Source organism: Chionomys nivalis, chromosome 13 (genome assembly GCF_950005125.1).
Source record: "Chionomys nivalis chromosome 13, mChiNiv1.1, whole genome shotgun sequence".
Lineage (NCBI taxonomy): Eukaryota > Metazoa > Chordata > Mammalia > Rodentia > Cricetidae > Chionomys > Chionomys nivalis.
The window spans coordinates 16619812-16637576 of NC_080098.1; the positions used below are offsets into that span (position 1 = coordinate 16619812).

Below are 17765 nucleotides of genomic sequence, written 5' to 3' on the forward strand. Positions count from 1 at the left end.
AGACAGAGACCAACATTGGAGCACTGGACTGAAGTCTCACGATCCAAAGGAGGAACAGAAGGAGAGTGAGCACGAGCAAGGAACTCAGGACGGCGAGGGGTGCACCCACACACTGAGGCAATGGGGATGTTCTATCGGGAACTCACCAAGGCCAGCTGGCTGGGGACTGAAAAAGCATGGGACAAAACCGGTCTCGCTGAACATAATGGACAATGAGGACTACTGAGAACTGAAGAACAATGGCAATGGGTTCTTGATCCTATTGCACGTAATGGCTTTGTGGGAGCCCAGGTAGTTTGGATGCTCACCTTAATAGACCTGGATGGAGGTGGGTGGTCCTTGGACCTCCCACAGGGCAGAGAAACCTGCTTGCTCTTTGGGCTGAGGAGGAAGGAAGACTTGATTGGGGGAGGGGGAGGGAATGGGAGGTGGTGGCGGGGAAGAGGCAGAAATCTTTAATAAATAAATTAATAAAAAAATAAAAATAAAAATAAAAAAATAAAAAAAAAAGAAAAAAGAAAGAATGTTTGAAGAAGAAAAATTTTCCTTGTTGGGGATTACTAATTGCTCCTGAAAAATGCAAAGGGTAGATTATATTAATTATTTAGGCTACAAAATAAGTTTATAAAAAATTGACCCCAAAAAGGTGTAAATCGATTGCTGACTCTTAATGACTTTCAAAGGTTTCTAGGAGACAATTCCCATCTATGGTGCACTATTTGGATGAAAACTGATGAACTGATTAATTTTTTTTTTTTTTTTGGTTTTTCGAGACAGGGTTTCTCTGTGGCTTTGGAGCCTGTCCTGGAACTAGCTCTGTAGACAGGCTGGTCTCGAACTCACAGAGATCCGCCTGCCTCTGCTTCCCGAGTGCTGGGATTAAAGGCGTGCGCCACCATCGCCCGGCTTGAACTGATTAATTTAAAGAAAACCTTGGATGATGACAAAACTTAAAAAGTCCCAGGGAGTTATCAGCTGAAGCTGAGAGAGAATTGGTTTTGATGAGAGAAATTACAGAAGGCATATATGGATCATGTGGATCTGAATCTTAACTGCATTCTGATCATATTGCCTCCAAATATTCCCCTACAGGACATTTAATACAGAAGGAAGACATTATCTTAGAATGATCTTTTTACCACATTAACTGAATAAAAATTAAAAACGTAAGTGGAAAATGTCCCTGAGTTAATTCTGAAAGGAAAATTGACACTTTGTCAATTAGCAGGAATAGACCCAGCAGAAATTATAATACCTTTTAATAATAATAAAATTGATAAATTATGGGAAGACATGAACCCTGGCAAAAAGCTCGTAGTAAATTTTTGGAAGAGATTAACAATAACTATCCCATAAGCAATAGAATTAACCTTATAAAGAGAACTAATTTGTTCCTTCATAGCATTTTATGGACACAACAATAACTGAAGCTCTATATTCTATACTGATGCAGATAAATCAGGAAAGGCAGGTTACAAATCAGAAAATTTAAGTAAAGTGGATCAAACTTCTTTATGATTCTGTCTAAAAGTCAGAACTATATGCTGTGCTTATGGTCCTAAGGGATTTTAAAGAACCTGTCAACACAGTTACTGATTCACAATATGCAGAAAGAGTTGTTTTGCATATAGAAGCTGTTGAAACCCACATTGGAGCACTGGACTGAGCTCCCAAGGTACAGTTGAAGAGTGGAAAGAATGAGAATATGAGCAAAGAGGTCAAGACCACGAAGAGTTCATCCATTGAAACAGTTTACCTGAGCTAACAGGAACTCACCAACTCTAGCTGGAATGGGAACGAATAAGCCTGTGATGAAACTAGTCCCTCTGAATGTGGCTGACAGTTGTATGGCTGGGGCAGACTGAGGGGCCACTGGCAGTGGTACTGAGATTTATCTCTACTGCATGTACTAGCTTTTTGGAATCCTATTCTCTTTGGATATGTACCTTGCTCAGCCTAGATGTAGTAGGGAGGGCCTTGAGCTTTCCACAAAGCAAAGTGCCTTACCCTCTCTTAGGATTGAAGGGGGGTGGTGGGATGGGAGGGTGTATGAGGGAATGGAAGGAGGGGAGAGAGTGGGAATTTGGGATTGGTATTTTTTTTAAATCTAATAAAAAATAAAAATTTACAACAAAAATTAAAAAAAATAAACTGCTGAATTTGTAACAGATGATACAAAATTGACTTTATTATTTATTCAGTTGCAAGATACAATCAGGAATAGGCATCATCTCATATACATAATATACATCTGATCCTATATGGGTCTGCCAGGTCTTCTAGCACAAGGTAATGCAGAAATCAATATGTTATTGATTAGAAGTGTGTGGAAGGCCTCAAAAACTCATAAAAAACATCATGTCAATACCAATGGCTTAAAAAGAGTTTTCCATCATGTGGCAAGAAGCCAAGGAAATGTCCTACTTGTTCTTTATGCAGCCAAACACCACTACCTGCAAAGAGTACTCAAAGGAATGAAATCTTGCAGATGAATGTGTTCCATTTTGTAGAATTTAGAAAACTAAAATATGTTAATGTACACCATACATTTTATACCCATCCATACCATTCATTCAGGTTTTCAATGGGCAACTGCTCTGAGTTTGGAAAGGTTGACTTGGTAATCACACATTTGCTAGAATTTATGACCATCATGGTATAACTGTGCAGATAAAGACAGATAATTGTTCCAGCATATGTATCTAAGAAAATGAAACAGTTTTTTTGCTTATTATAATATTAAGCATATCACAGGTGTACCACACAATCCTACAGGGCAGGCAGTTATAGAAAGATCAAATTGAACTCTAAAGGATATACTAAATAAGCAGAAAGAAATGATAATTTACCTAAGAAATAGATTGAATAATGCTTAATTAACTTTGAATTTTCTCAATTCTAATGAGAAAGAAACAACAGCGTCAGGGAGAAATTGGATCATAGAAAAACTATAAAACTAGATCAGTTGGTATATTTTAAAGATGTACTAACATCAGAATGGAAACCAGAACATGTGCTATGCGAGGGAAAAGGTTTATGTTTTTGTTTCCACAGGAGAAGAAAAGCTATAGATACCATCAAAATTGATAAAGATTCGATTTGAACAAGAAACACCATTCATTCTAAACCAACCTATAAAACTAACAAATGCTTTTAATTTGATTAGATATAACTTGCCATAAGAGAATCCCCTTAAAATTATGGTTGGGGAAGGGTTTTGTTTCTGTCTTTTCAGGAGAATAAAGGTATCCTGCTAAGAAATCTTAAGACCACTGGGAAAATGAGACATCTAAAGAAAAAGGACAAATCATCCAGAGAAAATGTCTAAAGTAAAAGAGTAAACTGACCCATTGGTATACCACATTTCCAACAGGATAAAATTTCATAAATCTTCATAAATGTTTGTTTCTCATATTCCCTACAGACATATGATGCAAGTGATTTTTTTGTAGTACCAGTCCAATTAAAGATTAAGGCTTTCTTGGAGATGGAGTGTGGCTCCATCCTTCTCTGATCTCAAGCATGATTATTAAAGTGAAATCTACAATCTCTGTCTTATGTCAGAAGAGCCACTTGATATGGGACAGAAGAAAAACAAATATTTAAAAACTGTTTTATTGGCACTAACCTCACAATCTTTTCATTTTATATTGACTCTTTAACAGCTTTTCTTAAGGTATAAATTTTATAAGATTAATACATCCATATATATTACATTTTTGTCATGATATTAATGGTCATATAGAGTACCAACTAATTCTATAAAAAGCTTTCATCTACTTTCTTTTACAGGATTTTTGGTTTGAAGCTCTGTCAGATTTCTACAGTGAACCATGAGCACACCTAAAAGTGACCTCTGAAGTCACAATTTCTCCAAGACTGTGATAACACCACTAAGCTTAAAAACACTACCTAAAGATTGGCTTTGGACTACAAACCACTCAGAAAAATTTCCAGGTGGCTAACTGAGATGATCCAGCCTAACAGACTGCTCTAGCCAGGACTTGAGACAAGCCCTGCATTTTCTTATTACACAAAGACTGGACAACAAATGATGTAGTTACCTCTCCCAGGACTTGGCAATTAACCCAATTTTTTTTCTTTTAAAGATCCCCAAAGATGCCATCACCCTCAGACAGTAGGAAATGAATTTAAAAATACAATGCCCACATTTCCAAGAGGTGAGGTGGGCGGTTTTTGGTCATTCAATGGGTTTATGGTTATTTGTCATTGCTTAAAGGGTTGGTTACAAGTTGTTATTAGATACAGTCAGGAGGAAAGTTGAACAGAGGAGATTAGATTCAGAGTACTTGTTTTGAAAAAAGGGAGGGAATACAGCCACGATAGGGTAAATTATTATTGAATCTACTCTAGAAAGAAAGAAGGGAGAATATAGATATGGTAAAATAAAAAGGTAGATTATTGAATCTACTTTTAAAAAGCAACTACTAGTTTTAAATGTTTCACATTGGATTTTGTGTATTTATACAAATCTGAGGTGAATTTTGTTAGAATATACTGTATATACATTTATACTTTTGTTCAAGGTATTGTCCCTTTATAACTCATTTAACAATGTAATGCAAGTTTCTAGTTCTTGAAAATTATTATTACCAACTATTTAGGATAATAAGGAAGTGATGAGTAGTTAATCACCTATTATAATCAAACTTGTAGTCACATTAGGTATGTTTTCAGGCTCAAAAGTATATTTTATATATTTTAGATAGAAGGTCATCTTCAAACACTTCAGAGACCTATAGAATATGGCATTTAAGAAGTTTTAATATCATAAGTTCTTTGTTTTTATAACAATGAGACATATCTGCTCCTGGCAGCACTAATCTACTACAGAGAAGATGATGCATTGAAGAAACTTCTTATGGGGTTTGCTTTCTTTGTGGCAAATGTAAGACACTGGTCAAGAAAATGCCCCCGCCTTGACTGCTGACCATAAGCTGTCCTAATTGGACAAGCAGGACACAAAAAAGTGACTGCCAAATATTGTCAAGACAAGAAGTGACAGCCCTTCAGAGTATCCTGCTTCACAGAAAAGTCTGTCAGATATGCTAGGCCTATAGGCTGAAGAGGGATGTCTTAATGTTGCAGAGGAGCTTTGGGTGACTGCCCAGGCAGTCAGCTGTTTCTGTCATTTCTCACATTTTTTGGAAGTCACTTGCTCACACTTTCTGTTTACTCAGTTAATATTATTTCCTTTTGAGTCTCTGAGGGAGTTGAAGACTAGATAGTTATAGTTATTCCCTTTCTTGTTTACGAGATGCAGAAAGTAAGTTATGACAGAAAGTAAATTAGTTACAAGACTTTGAACTCCCCAAGATAGGATAGATCAGGAGTATTTTCTCTGAATTTGTCCAATGCAAATGGACTAGACATTGTTGATGTATTTATTTATTGCCTGTATATTGTACATATTGTACTTATTATATATAGTTTTGCTTATATTAGTTATAGCCTTCTTTTTATTTTAGATAAGAAAAGGGGAAATAAAGTAGTATATTATTTGTGTTTTAATAAATAAAGCTTGCCTGAAGATCAGAGGGCAAAGCATTCATACCAGTCAGCAATACAGGCCATGGAGTGGTGGCATACTCCTTTAATCCCAGAACTCGGGAGACAGAAGTAGATGAATCTCTGTGAGTTCAAGTCCACCCTAGGCTACTCAAGATTGAATCTGTCTAGAAGAGAAACAGCTCACAAGAAGGTGGTCCCAGCACTTGGGATCACATGCCTTTAAACCCAGCACTAGGGAGGTGGAGACAGGAGAGATATAGCTAGGCAGAGACAGGAATATAAAGGGGAAGAGACAGAAACTCAGTGGAAGTAAAGTCTGAGGTTGGTGGAGAGCATTGGTGGATCTCCCGTTTGTTTTGTCTGAAACTTGGTAGAGATAAGATCTTTCTATGGGCTTGGCTGCTTTACTTTTATGATCTTAAGCTTGAACCCCAATGTCTGTCTCTGGGTTTTTATTATTTGTGCTACAAGGAGGAACGCCTAGCTGGAGGATTTCAGTGAATGGAAGCAGGTCCCTGGGGTTGGCTTGCCCTTGGCTCCCTCCTCTCTGTTTTTCTGTGTCTCTCCTCTGCCACATATTCCCACTGTCATGATGATCTTCCCAAGTGCATGGGATTCAAGCCACCATGGACCAAACCATCTGAATCTATGATCCTAAGCAAATGTTTTGTCTTATGTTGGTTTCTCAGATATTTTGGTCATATGTGTGCAAAAGTTAACACACCTGCATTTTTAGTCAGCAGGTGGACTCTGCAGCTACTGCATTCATTCATTCACCATCCCCCATTCCAAGTGCAAACTCAAGTCCAGAAGTATGATATGATTTATCCAACACCAAGGAAGGTTTAGCAGAGCTGGACCCAGGATTTGCTAAGCTTTGTGGTTTGTTTCTAGAAGCCTCAGATGTTTTTTGTAGATGCTACTCACAGGCACACTGGCCTCCTCGCCTGCTACCTAGAAAAATCACTTTAACAATGGAGCTTCCTCATGAGTCTCTGTTTGAGAAAAGGACACTGTATCCAGGAGATGAAAAGCCACCTTCCCAACTAACCCTGTCTTTCGAGTCTATAACAAAGAAAAATTTTCTTTTATCCAATGAAATTTCTGTAATTCACTTTTTATAACAAAAGATGAGGGTTAAGGGAGTGGCTCTGTTGGTAAATTTTTTGCTGTGCAAGCAGAGAGGGAACCTCAGTTTAGAGTCTCAGCAGTCATATAAAATAGCCAGGTATAATGGCATGTGTCTGCAGCTCCAGTGCTGTGAAGTAGAGACAGGCATATCCTTGAAGCTCATTGAGCAGCCAGTCTAGCACAAGCTATGAACTCCAGGTTCAGTTTGAGACCATGTCTTAAAAAATAATGTGGAGATGAGACTGAGGTAGATGCCTGTTATGGATGCCTGGCATTCATGCATGTACACACAGGTACATGAGCACCCTTTATACAAATGTGTGTATATACACATGAGCACACACACACACATAAACACATACACACACATGGCAATTTGAGAGGAGGAAAGGACATTTGGAAAATCTCATCCTTTTAGATCAGAAGCACCCATTATCTAATGCCTCACCCACGGAAAAAGAGTACTAAGTTCCTAACCTTGACTTCTCATGTTCTTTGTCCTAAATCCGAAGACAGAAAAAGCGGCCGCTGAAAGCTGAGAGGCATGGACAAGAACTGCATCCATGCAGGAAGAAAATGGCAGGAGAAGGATGCAGGAAGAAGATAACAGGAGAAGATGCAGGAGGAAGATGGCAGGAGAAGATGCAGGAGGAAGATGGCAGGAGAAGATGCAGGAGGAAGATGGCAGAAGGATGCAGGAAAAAGATGGCATTAGAAGGATGAAGGAGGAAGATGGCAGAAGGATGTAGGAGGAGGATGGTAGGAGAAGGATGCAGGAAGAAGATGGCAGGAGAAGAATGCAGGAGGAAGATGGCAGAGAAGAATGCAGGAGGAAGATGGAAGGAGAAGGATGCTTTCTCCGGCCTTTAGAGCCTCTTCAAAACCCCAGCTTGTACAGAAAAGCAGTATGAGGTGGTGTTGAGCCAGCTCAGCAAAGTTCTTGTACCCAAGTCCCCAGTTTCTGCCCAAGAGAGGGAACATGTGCGGCCCTTGGTTGTTTGCTTTGCTGTCAGTTTTCCCCGTAGAATTGAAGCAACTTGGAGCCAGCATATCTGTCACCATAAAGCACCAACACGAGGCCAGGCCTGCTGCAGTGTTGACCTTCTCTGAACGGCCTTATGTGATCAGAGGAGACTTGGAAACCTACACAGACCCTGCTGGGAGGAAAGGGCTGTGGAGCCGATGGCTGTGGTGCTTATGCCCGCTGCCCAGCTCATTTCAACTCTGCTAAATGAAGGCCTAGCAAACACAGTGTCAATGCGACGCCTGAGAGAACACAAACCAGAAACAGCCTCACCAAGTTAAGTACATTCAAAGGAGAAATATTTATATTTTACATTTTAAATAGTCCCCAAGGGATGTGCAATATGTTTCTCATCTCACTTGTGTTTAAGAACGTACCGTACTTGAAAGGCGAAGCAGTCCCCCAAGCTGTGTACTCAACTGATAGTGAGCTTCTTATCAGATGGATCAAAGCAATAGACTCTGAACACAAACACTCTCTGTGCAAATGTACTAAATATAGGCTGTTCAGATGAAAAGAAAAAGCACCGTCCTCATGAGATGAGCACAATCTGTCACAAGACCTGGCACTCTGGACACAGGGGACTGAAAGATAAGATGTATGCTGTGTTTCTGTTGTGTGGTTATGTAACAGAACTGCACACTCTCTGAAATGTGGTCCCGGGGACACTAGAAGAAGGCACAGATCTTTGCAAAGTGAGAATCAGGGCTGTTTCCGAAACTGAAAGAAGAGGGACAAATCTAGGTGATCTGAAACTCCCAATGGAGGTAGAAATGGCGTCTATCTAAACTACAGTTAGGTTGACAGGGCACAGTACTTCTTCATCGTCTCAAAATGATTAGAAAAAGAGGTCCGTGTAGTTGTGTTCATCTCAGTAGAAGCCCCGGTTAATGAGCAGACATAATTGGATGTTAGAGGACTGAAAAGTACTATTTGAGGAAAGAAGTAACCCTTCAACAGGTGAGTCACAGTCCCCATTACCATCACGGCCTTCTGGGAAAATATCAGAACAGGTTCTGAGGGATGTTCCAGCCCCATGCCTTTGACCAACTTGGCCCACGTGAGCTGCTTTTTCCTACTGAGGAATGAGGTAAAATGGATTCATCTCTGTCTGTTTTAATAAATACACACAGCTCACGCTATGTGGCTGAAACTACTCCAGATAATTATTTAGTCACTGATGTTTACAATGACATTGACAATCGTTAGAACTTATCAGCTGTTCAATATGTGGCAAGAGTCATGATAGGTTCTGTTAGAATATGGTATGACATGACTTCCAAAAGTTCAGGGCTTGAAGACCCCTCCCAGGAGGAGGTTCAGAGACAGAGCACTGGGACCTGATAGGACCGTGATAGCTCTAAGATAATCAATGAACTAATCCACGTGCAAATTCATGGAAGATGATGGGACATGTAACAGGAGAATTTGGAAAACAACTCTTATGACTTCATATTAATAATCAACAAGGTTATGTATGGAAGGCAGCAGAGAGAAATGAGATGTTTTGTGTCAGAGCCCGTAGGCCCCAACATAGAAACTATCTTTCCTTTACTTGACCAGTACGGAGGCATGAGAAAATAACGAGACACAGTTCACACAGTCACCATGGAAGGGCATCTCAGGCTTCCTCCATGCTGAAGATCTACCCGCGTTTATTGTACAAAACACCTTTTATCCCCCAGGTAAACCAAGGTGTATATACTCATTAATATTCTCTTTCTGGGGGGTGTGGGGCTAGGAAAACACCTGCAACTTAGTCACCAGTTTTGGAAAACACCTCTCCCCAAGCGATCTGCCTTTTAACAAAGGAGAAGGAGCAATACATCCTGGCCTTTGTTAGTTGGCGAACTTGCTTGTTTGGCAGGATTGCAGCTGTCTAGTGGCCAGTGAGCCTGCCTGTAAATTATCTTATATGAAATATGGGCCCACAGTTTTGATTAGGAGAATCATGCGACCTGGTTGTTTTCTAGTAGATTATCTTAATTTTGCATTCACTACCAAGACAACACAGATGCATTGGAATTGGCATGTTTGTTATGTTATTCTTATGTTTACAAGAAGAAGTTAAGTCTAGGGACAACGACAAGCAAGAGTTAACTGGAGTCTCTGTTGAGTGCTAAGACAGTAGTGTGAATATTTCAGAAAAGCATATTCACATACAGTTGGCAACCTCCAAAAAGCTCCAAAAATACATGGGAAAATACTTTTCTTTTCTGAACTGTATGTAGAACAAAGTTTATATCTTCATAGGGCAAATAGATTTTCACTCTCCAGTCTGCCTTTTCAGCTGTGTCTGTTCCCAGACTTTGATGCCTTAGAAGTTTCCCAGTTCCCTTCTCTTTAATAACCTCCCCATCTGGGGGACCCTCCCATACTAAAGCAGCTTGTACCCCTCTTAGGAAGCAGATACAATCTTACCTGATGTCAGGTGGGAGACATCAGCGACAACAGAATCATAGTGGCCCTGTGGAATCCTGTGTGGTCCTTGGAAAGCTTCTGACGTGTTCTGACTCAAGCTGCTCATTTCGAAAGTATGCTGTGTGAGACTTGAGTAATCAGTGCAATAACAAAGACAGATACTTAGTGAGTGCCTTACAAATATTTAATAAATAATCTTTATTAGTATTTATTCTTTAAATCCAACTTCTACATATGCTTTTACAAACACGTCTTTTCAAAAACATCAAAATTACAAACAAAAAGACTTTATTTCATGTGGTCTCTTCAAATTATTTTGCCACTTGCGTTAAGCTGCATCATATTTATTGAAAGTCACTTGAATCAAGAGTTCATTGATTGGCTATTTTTATATTTGGGACCAGCTTATCCCAGGTATTCCTTGTCTCTGTCTCTTGACTACTGGGAAGGCAGGTGGACCCCCACATCCACCTGACATTGACACGGGCACTGGAGATCTAAACTTAGGCCATCATGCATACACAGCAAGAACTTTATCAATGAACCTATCTCTCCAGCCCTATAACTCATTCTTTCTTACCGCTAAGCTATACTCAATCCGATGGCTATCTCAGGGTCTCTTCATTCATTTGCCAACTGAAAACATCTCACTGCTTTTAAGCTTTGGTAAAACCTAGTAAAATTGATCTAGCCTCCAGTATAAATTTTTTTATTTACATGTAAGCTTGGCAAATCATTTAAGTAGATGTTAAAGTTCAATTAAAAATGCAATAAAAATTTCACTGTGCTTTCATTCATTTTATCTTTATATTTTTCTTTGTTGAAAACTACAGTTTCTTTCTGAAAATCTCTTTGGAAGATTTCTTACAAGAGGAGTGTATGAAAAATGAATCCTCTCAATGCCTGTTTTGGAGATTTTTACTTCTAAGGATAGTTTCATTGAATGAAGTAGCAAATGTTGAGGATTTTTGTCCTTTATAGCATAATATGTAGCATAGGGCATGGTGGTACATGCCTTTACAGGCAGATGTCTGTGAGTTCAAGGCCAACCAGGGCCATAAAGAAACCTTGTTTCATTACATTAAAACAATAAAATATTTTACTGAATTCTTTCTCATTTGTATCACTGAGGGTTGAAGCAGTGGTGTGGTGTATCCTAAGAACTCTACCACTGAGTTAAACCCTGGCTTATCCATTACTTCATGTGGATTTTGAAGAGAATCTGATAATTCCTATTCTATTTTTTGATGTTTTTAAAAGTTTTTTCTATTTTCTTTATTTTATTTAAATAGTCTTTTTTTTAATTTTACATACAAATCCAAGTTCCCTCTCCTTCCCATCCTCCTACTCTCTCCTCCTTCTCCCTACCCCACCACCATCCACTCCTCAGAGAGGGTGAGGCCTCCCATGGGGAGTCAACAAAGTCTGTTAGCTCACTTGAAACAGGACCAACTCCCTGGAGCCCCATCTAGGCTGAGCAAAGTATCACTCTATAGGGAATGGGCCCCAAAGAGCCAGTTCATGCATTAGGGATAAATACTGGTCCCATTGCCAGTGGCCCCACAAGCTGCTCAAGCCACACAACTGTCACCCACATTCAGAGGGCCCAGCTCAGTCCTATGCGGGTTCTCCAACTGTCAGTCCAGAGTCAGTCAGCTTTTTTTTTTTTATTTTTTTTTATTTTCAAAGTTTGCTTCTGGTTTTTTTTTTTTTTTCTTTAGTTTTTTTTCTGTCTCTGGTTCCTTACAACTTCCTGAGTACATGACTTGGGATGTTATTATTTCTAGACCATCATTGTTTCAAATACCTATGTATTCCTTCTCATTCTCCCCTCCCCTGTATCATCTGATTTTACCTGCATTTTGCATCTTCCCTCATTGATTCGCAGTTCTGGGACATTCTGTTGGGCTTTTTCCAGTTTTCTCTGTATTTAGGTCTGGATGTTTACAGGGACACTCCTTCGAGATGAATGATTCATTAACTGGACATGTTTGTTGATTTAAAGGACTACTCAAGATATTCTTCACACTTCTGATTTCTCCCTTAAGAATTTATAACCAGCTCCCCTTCTCATTTTTGAGAAAGAGTTACCCACTGAACATTTTTGAGAGTCACACACTCACGCTGGCTGTTCTACTACTGTGTAGACCAGACTGAACTGAACTCATGGTGATCTTGCTGTCTCTCCTTCCTTAGTGCTAGTAATCCAGGAATGAACTCGATCCTCTGTGTCTGGTTATTTATTCTTCACAGTGTCATTTCTGCTCACATTACTCTGCTCTCCTTTTTTATTTTTATTTATTTATTTATTTTTATTTTTGGTTTTTCAAAAAAGGAGTTTCTCTGTGTAGCATTGGCTGTCCTGGACGTCACTCTATAGACCAGGCTGACCTCAAACTCAGAAATCCATCTGCCTCTGCCTCTTGAGTGCTGGGATTAAAGGTGTGCGCCGCCACCTTTAATGACACACTCCTCTCTGCATTACAGATGGTTCATTTCCCCATCATAAGCTTTAGTCATATTAATTCCACTTGTTTAAGTCTCCAGTCTGAGTCTGGTTGTGATGCTTGCACTGTTTTTCTACTTATGTTCTTTTTTGTCCTGCTGACTGTTTTGTAATTTTGTGACGAGAGCCAACATGTCATACTGAATGAAAGGAAGTGACATGGATAAGGCCTTTAAAAGGGTTTTAGAATTATCCAGCCAAGAGTTATGCTTTGTGTACTGCCTACCATCTCTGTAGTCAGAGCATTTCCTCTGTTATTCATGTCTCCCACATTCTGCCTTTCGCTGGAGAGTCTTCTGAACTGTGAGATTTTCAGCTGCATTCTCTTCTGATTCCACGGGGGCTGCGCTGACAATACTGTGGAGGGGAGACGGTTTAATCCCAGGATTAAATCTCAGGGTTTAGCTAGCCCGGAGTCTGGACCTTGGCCTTCATAACTACATCTCTGCTTTGTTTTATTTTGCCCTCTTATATGTCTCTCTCTCTCTCTCTCTCTCTCTCTCTCTCTCTCTCTCTCTCTCTCTCTTTCTCACCCACCCACCCACCCACACACACACACTTTAGCATGATTAGGAAGGTGGAGAAGTTTAATATGACAAAGACAGAGAAGCAACAGAAATTTATAGATTTGCAATGTGGACTGAGCAGCTTGTGGAGAAGATCTTGTGAAGCAGATAATCCATCTTGCGGCCATGAACATTGATCTGGGTATATTGAATAGATCATTTAAAGATGTGGTGGTGTGTGTGTGAGGGGTAAGACCCCTCCTGTCTTAGGGTCATTTTTTAGCCTTTCCAAACGTCTTCTACATTCCACTTGCATTTTAAAAGGTACATGACAACCTAAAGCTTATTTCCCCACAGTGGAGGACATTAGCTTGGGACATGTTCCACTCCTGTAGTCCAGGGTTCCTTTCTTAGGAGTGAGGCTATTGGTACTCTCAGCTAGAGGACACTGCCTTATCTAAACAGACCAGGGCTCCATCAAGTCAATGCCCTGCTCTCCTGTTTCTTTTGGAACTTGTCTTCCTTCTATCCACAGATGTGTTGGTACAGAGAGACTTGAACTTAAGGCCTTCTATATGCTAAGCAAACAGGCTCTCTACTTTGGAGCCTCAAGCCCAGGAGTACAGGTATACAGAAATGTTTAATTCCCATTCTACACCAAAAAAAAAAAAAAAAAAAAAAGAAAAAAAAAACCCAACTTTCTATTTTTTTTTTATTGAAAAACAATTTTCCACCTCCTCCCCGCATCCCGTTTCCCTCCCCCTCCTCCCGCTCCTCTCCCCCTCCCCCCACTCCTCTTTTCCTCCCTCTCCAGTCCCAGGAGCAGTCAGGGTTCCCTGCCCTGTGGAAAGGCCAAGGTCCTCCCCCCCTCCATCCAGATCTAGGAAGTTGAACATCCAAACTGTCTAGGCTCCCACAAAGCCAGAACCTGAAGTAGGATCAAAACCCTGTGCCATTGTCCTTGGCCTCTCGTCAGCTCTCAATGTCCGCCATGTTCAGAGAGTCCGGTTTTATCCCATGCTTTTTCAGTCACAGTCCAGCTGGCCTTGGTGAGCTCCCAATAGATCGGCCCCACTGTCTCAGTGGGTGGGTGCACCCCTCCTGGTCCTGACTTCGTTGTACATGTTCTCCCTCCTTCTGCTCCTCATTAGGACCTTGGGAGCTCAGTCCGGTGCTCCAGTGTGAAACCCAACTTTCTTAATGAAGGGTACAGAACTGAGAAAGAGTAGAAACTATCAGAAAAACAAAATATCAAGGAGGAGGGGTGTTTAATACTTTTTATTATTATTATTAATATTTTTCAGGCTCTGTGCCAAGTGTTTCACAAGCAATATTCTATATGACATCACCGTAACATTATTTTATGGGAAAAAAGGAAATCATAGTATGGCTAAGATTTGAACCTAGATCTAACTTTGACACCTGAATTCTTGGTGACTCAACTGAAGAGCCCCAAATAACATTCGTAATTGGCATCCTGTAACCATGACCTTTATCTTCAAAGAGGAAACAACTGTGCTGTGTCTTGAGATACAAGAGGGCAGAAGAGGGCAGAGGAGTTGGGAGTGGCTTTGTTCACAGGGACATTTGCCTAAGACTCTGGGACTGTTCACCCTTCAATAGTGATGAAGCCATTTTTCCCAGAGAGCATCACAGCACCACGGGCCAATTCCTCTGTCTCTAAAAACAGACCTGTCAGTAGATGATAAATGCTTAAATAAGAAAACTGCATGGTTCACTCTGAGTTTTCTCCAGCAACATATCTAGTTCAGTGATTTAAGAAAAAAGAAGAAAAGGAGGAGGAAGAAGAAATAAATGAATCTCTCAGCACACTTACAACAGAAACCTAAATTGAGTCCTAGGAAACAGACACTCTAACATTATTGAAAAATCTGCTTTTAAGGAAAGTACAGTTTAGCTTAAAGAGAAACTACTGTCAGCCCACCCCAAATTTAGATTCAGTTCATTTTCAGAGGACACAGAATTGTCATCATATTTTTATTATTATCACTCAATTTTGAGGAATAGAAACATTTTAGTAAATTAAAAAGTGAGAGTGACTATTAGTACACAGTTGCCACACTACACATAAGGAGACCAGAACACAAATTTTAGGAATTGTTTTTCTTCCACTTTGCTTTGAAGGCAGGTCTCACTTGTCTGTCACTCCAGGTTGAATGGCCCATGAATGCGAAATCAGTTCTCCTGTCTCTGTCTTCTATCTTGCTGTGTCAGGGCTGAGATTACAGATGCATGCCACCATTTCTGGCCTTTCATGTGCAATTTGGGATCCAATTCAGGTTATCAGGCTCAAGTAGCAAGTGCCTTTTTGCACTTAGTCATCTCCCTGCTGAGATTACTGGAGTTATGTTGTCTGGAACACAATTTTGATTATCAACAAATCAATGATAAGGTGAAGGGGAGAAAAAGAGAACCCAAAAAGATGCCCTCAGAAGCTACTGTCCCACTATCCATTGCCCTCTGAGTGGCTAGGTTTCTGCTTTCTATCAGAGAACACTAGTGACAAGCTTGCAAAGTACTCAGAATGTGTCCTGAGAGCTGGCTCCATCCAAGCCCCTCTGCACACCATTCCCAGCTCCACTAGCATCAAAATCACTCTGCTTTGAAGGTTATAGAGTACACAGCGCACAGCTCAAATGTTAATTTAGCCAAGACTTGTCTAACCTTGAACCAGAGCCACAGTCACTCATCAGAGCTATTCCAATTAAGTTAGCATTAATGATGGCAAAATGTCCAAACCAGAACCTAAGCATCAAAACACACACACAGATAGTGTCTGGTACTTCTTGTATGCATCCTCTATACCAGGATGGCCTGGACAAAGGGAGTGTGTGTTCATTTTAGCTTACTCTCCACAATCAGAAGGCTGAAGCTCTATGTGTCAAGTCGACTTTCCTCTCAGGAAAAATATCAAAGTACAGAAGTGTTAACCAACATAGTCAAAAGCACACGGCTCTTGGGTCCCAGACCTGTGCTCTGTTTTTTCTCAAAGCCAGGCCTATTGACTTCTTTCCTCAGTGGCATTCAGAGTCTGGCCACAGCCAGCTGCCTTAGCAACACCTTAAAGTTCTCAGTCAAGATCTCAGGACTCTCTCAGACCCACAGAGTCAGAGGTTCTGATGAAAGCAGCCATTTGTTCTTTCTGTAGTTAAGGCTTTAGCTGTTCCTGGTGTACACTGCGTTCTCATACACAGGGCCCAAAGTCTCAAAGCAAGCACAAAAAAGAGCTAGAGAGGTCCACTTCATTTTGAGATCAAAGCGAAGTAACTTTAAAAGATTATGTTTGGGTTGGGGCATGACGAAAAACGTTTACCAGCTGGCAAGTAAGAGGAGGGAGAGATACGTAACTGAGTGCCGTGAGTCACAGTCAGAGCAAATGACCTTTCCCTTGTCAGGGCCCATCATTAAAAACGAAGAAAAATAGTAGGCATCCATGTTCCAAAGACAGAATGATTAAAGCTGGGGCTGTTTTCTCTTTTAATAAGATTCTAGGTTACCAGTAATATTCCTTGTTTATGAATTCACTTGCTGATTTCCCATTTAAAGTGAGCCCAGAAATAATGCAAACATACCTTATTAGTAAGATCATACACACACACACACACACACAGAGAGAGAGAGAGAGAGAGAGAGAGAGAGAGAGAGAGAGAGAGAGAGAAAATAGAGACAGAGAGAGACAGACAGAGAGACAGAGGCAGAGCCTGTTATATAATCTATGAGAGCTGAGTCATTAGATTCCTGCCTGATTCTTTGTTACCTTACTTCTTCTTGCCTAGGACAAACATGCTGACATTTACAGAGGGATAAACAGATACTCTGACATATCTTTTGGAGTTCTCAAGTTGTTTATTCATATATAGTGCTAAAGCAGGGCTTGATTCTTCCAGGTGACCAGGCTATACCAGCTTGGAAGAGAGGATCTGTATATAAAGTAACAGAAGGTGCTTGAAACCACCACTTTCAAACTAGCCTTTATTATACTTCTATTATCCTATTTGCTTATGGTTTATAGATTACATAGAAAACAAATGTATTGCTAACATAAAAACCCACAAAACTGTTGCAGCTGAGTTTTATACCAACAGGCACCTGTCTGTTTCAAATGCAACAAATAAACACTCTTTTTAGGGAAATAACGTTTTTTACAGTTGACTAGAATTCAGAATTTACAAACAACACTGACCATTACTATGGTTCATTACAGGGTCAGAAACACATGTAAACAATTCAGTGCAAGACAGATTTACCTTTATACATTTCTAAAAATATTACAATATGTGATTAATAAGTTAAGATAAAATACATTCTTTGCCTAAAATAAAAATACTGAATTTAGTAATCATCATAGAGACCACATAAGAAATGAGATATAATTTTGGAAGACATTGAAGCAGCTTAACTTATATTCTAATGTTCTGTTCATATGCAGCTAAGAGCAAAAGAGAAAGCCAGCCTAGGATCAATCCAACGTTCTGCAGGAGAAACGTCATCCAGGGTCGTTGTGTTTGAACATGAGTCATTTCAGGAAGCTAAAAAAAGAACGAAAAAAACAGAATAAGATCCAGATATATTCAACTGCTGAGAAAAGCTTGGTGGGAAAGCACGAGGCACTCTGCTATTCAGG

At 40.0% G+C, this 17765-nt stretch overlaps 1 protein-coding gene across 2 annotated transcripts in view; it reads right to left on the bottom strand.

Annotated features, from left to right (window-relative positions):
• Positions 1 to 14491: 14491 nt before the first annotated feature.
• The window catches only part of Slc39a12 (solute carrier family 39 member 12), a 91116-nt gene continuing 87842 nt past the window's right edge, over positions 14492 to 17765 (bottom strand). For both annotated transcript variants that reach the window (XM_057787450.1, XM_057787449.1), the window contains one exon: positions 14492 to 17670. In XM_057787450.1, coding sequence (XP_057643433.1) covers positions 17542 to 17670 — 129 coding nt within the window. In that variant the 3' untranslated portion in view covers positions 14492 to 17541. The remainder of the gene's footprint in view (positions 17671 to 17765) is intronic.